The 1,672-nt window shown below is 60.3% G+C and overlaps 1 protein-coding gene across 1 annotated transcript in view; it reads right to left on the bottom strand.

Moving 5' to 3' along the window:
* SDHAF2 (succinate dehydrogenase complex assembly factor 2) overlaps positions 1–1,666 on the bottom strand; it is a 2,208-nt gene extending 542 nt beyond the window's left edge. The window contains exons 1-3 of the mRNA XM_017838930.1: positions 1,612–1,666; positions 636–844; positions 18–392 (exon numbers count right to left, since the gene is read on the bottom strand). Coding sequence (XP_017694419.1) covers positions 18–392; positions 636–844; positions 1,612–1,626 — 599 coding nt within the window. The 5' untranslated portion in view covers positions 1,627–1,666. The remainder of the gene's footprint in view (positions 1–17; positions 393–635; positions 845–1,611) is intronic.
* Between the last annotated feature and the right edge of the window lie 6 nt (positions 1,667–1,672).

Below are 1,672 nucleotides of genomic sequence, written 5' to 3'. Positions count from 1 at the left end.
TCCAGTGTCCAGGTGACCCATCCTGGTGTCCCACTGACCCATCCTGGTCTCCCAGTGACCCATCCCCATCTTCCAGGGGCCCACCCCAGTGTTCCAGTGACCCATCTCCATCCCCAAGGGGTCCATCCCAGGGTCCTGGGGACCCATCCTGGTCTTCCAGGGGCCCATCCCAGTGTTCCAGTGACCCATCTCCATCCCCAAGGGGTCCATCCCAGGGTCCTGGGGACCCATCCTGATCTCCCAGGGGCCCATCCTGGTGTCCCAAGGGGTGTCCCCACGCACCAGTTGCCCAGTAATAGATGTCCCAGTCGTTACTGGGCTCGTTGATGAGCCGGTCGTAGCGGTTCAGCTGCTCCTCGCTCATCCTGCCCAAGTTTTCCTTGGCAAAGAGGCTGGAAAAGGGATGGATATAGGTGGGAGATGGGAGAAGAGGTCCCCAGGCATCCCAGGATTTACACACATCCTCCAAAGGATTTTGGCTCTGCTCCATCCACCCCGCTGGATCCTGAACCACCCTTGGGATGGTTTATCCCATGGATTTTGGCTGTGCAGTCCCTCACTAAGCCCTTCCCGCAACTCTCGGGGCTCTTCCCCGTTAATGCCCCCCCCCGGGACACGCCTGGAGCCGCTCCCACCTGAGCAGGATGCAGTTTTCCAGCATCCCCCTTTTCCTGCTCTCGTAGAGCAGCCGGGCCCTCTTGGTGTCCAGCGGCTCCTCGGGACGCTCCTGCCAGGGGGGCAGCGGGATCTCCAGCACGTCCTTCCCGGAATCCGATGGGGAATCCCCGCGGTACCCACGCCAGGGGATCACTGGCACCGCCAGCTGCCGGCACAGGGAGCGGAGCTGGGAACAGGGAATGCCCAGGGATGTCAGGGCTGGGACCCCCCCAAATCCTGCAGGACACAACTCCCAGTCCCAAACCACCCCCAGACTCTGCTGCTCCCAAACTCCCCCTGGGGCAGCCACATCCCATAACACTTTCTCAGATCCTGCTGCCCCCAATCCCTTATCCCAAAAGTCTCCCAAATCCCCTTTTTCCCCCAGACCCCCTTTTCCCACTCTTCTCCCACCTTCCCTCCCAGACCCTCCTTTCCTTCTCTTTCCCTTTTTTCCCCCTTTCCCACTTTTCCCTCTTTTCCCCCTTCTCCTCCAAATCCCTATCCTCTCCTTTTCCCCCTTCTCCTTCCCTCCTTTTCCCCTCTTCTTCCCCCGCTTTCCACCTCCCCTTTTTCCTCCTTTACACCCCATTCCCCCCGTTTCCCCTTCTTTTCCCCCTTCCCTTCCTTTTGTCCCCCTTTCCCCCCACTTCCTCTTTTCTCCGCTTTTCCCTTCCCTTGCCCCCTCCTTTTTTCCCCCCTTCCCCCCAAATCCTCTTTTCCTCTCCTTTTCCCCCTTTCCCTTTCTCCCTTCTTGCCCTGTTAAACCCCTTTTCCCCTTCCCCCCCACACATCCTTTCCTCCTCCTTTCTTCCCCTCTTTCCCTCTCCCTTCCCTTTTCCCGCTTCTCCTCCCCTTCTCCCCTTTTCCGTTCCCGTTCCCTGCCCTTTTCCCCACGCCTCTCCCCTCTTTTCCCCCCTGTTTTCCCTCCTCTCTCCCCCCCGTTTCCCCCACCCTGGCCGCCGCCATGTTGCCCGTGGCCGCTCTGGCCCCGCCCCCCGACTCTATGCGCCTG

This window comes from Lepidothrix coronata, unplaced genomic scaffold (assembly GCF_001604755.1).
Source record: "Lepidothrix coronata isolate B3197 unplaced genomic scaffold, Lepidothrix_coronata-1.0 Scaffold369, whole genome shotgun sequence".
NCBI lineage: Eukaryota > Metazoa > Chordata > Aves > Passeriformes > Pipridae > Lepidothrix > Lepidothrix coronata.
The sequence above is the reverse complement of the archived record's forward strand: the minus strand, read 5'-3'. Positions and strand labels throughout refer to the sequence as shown.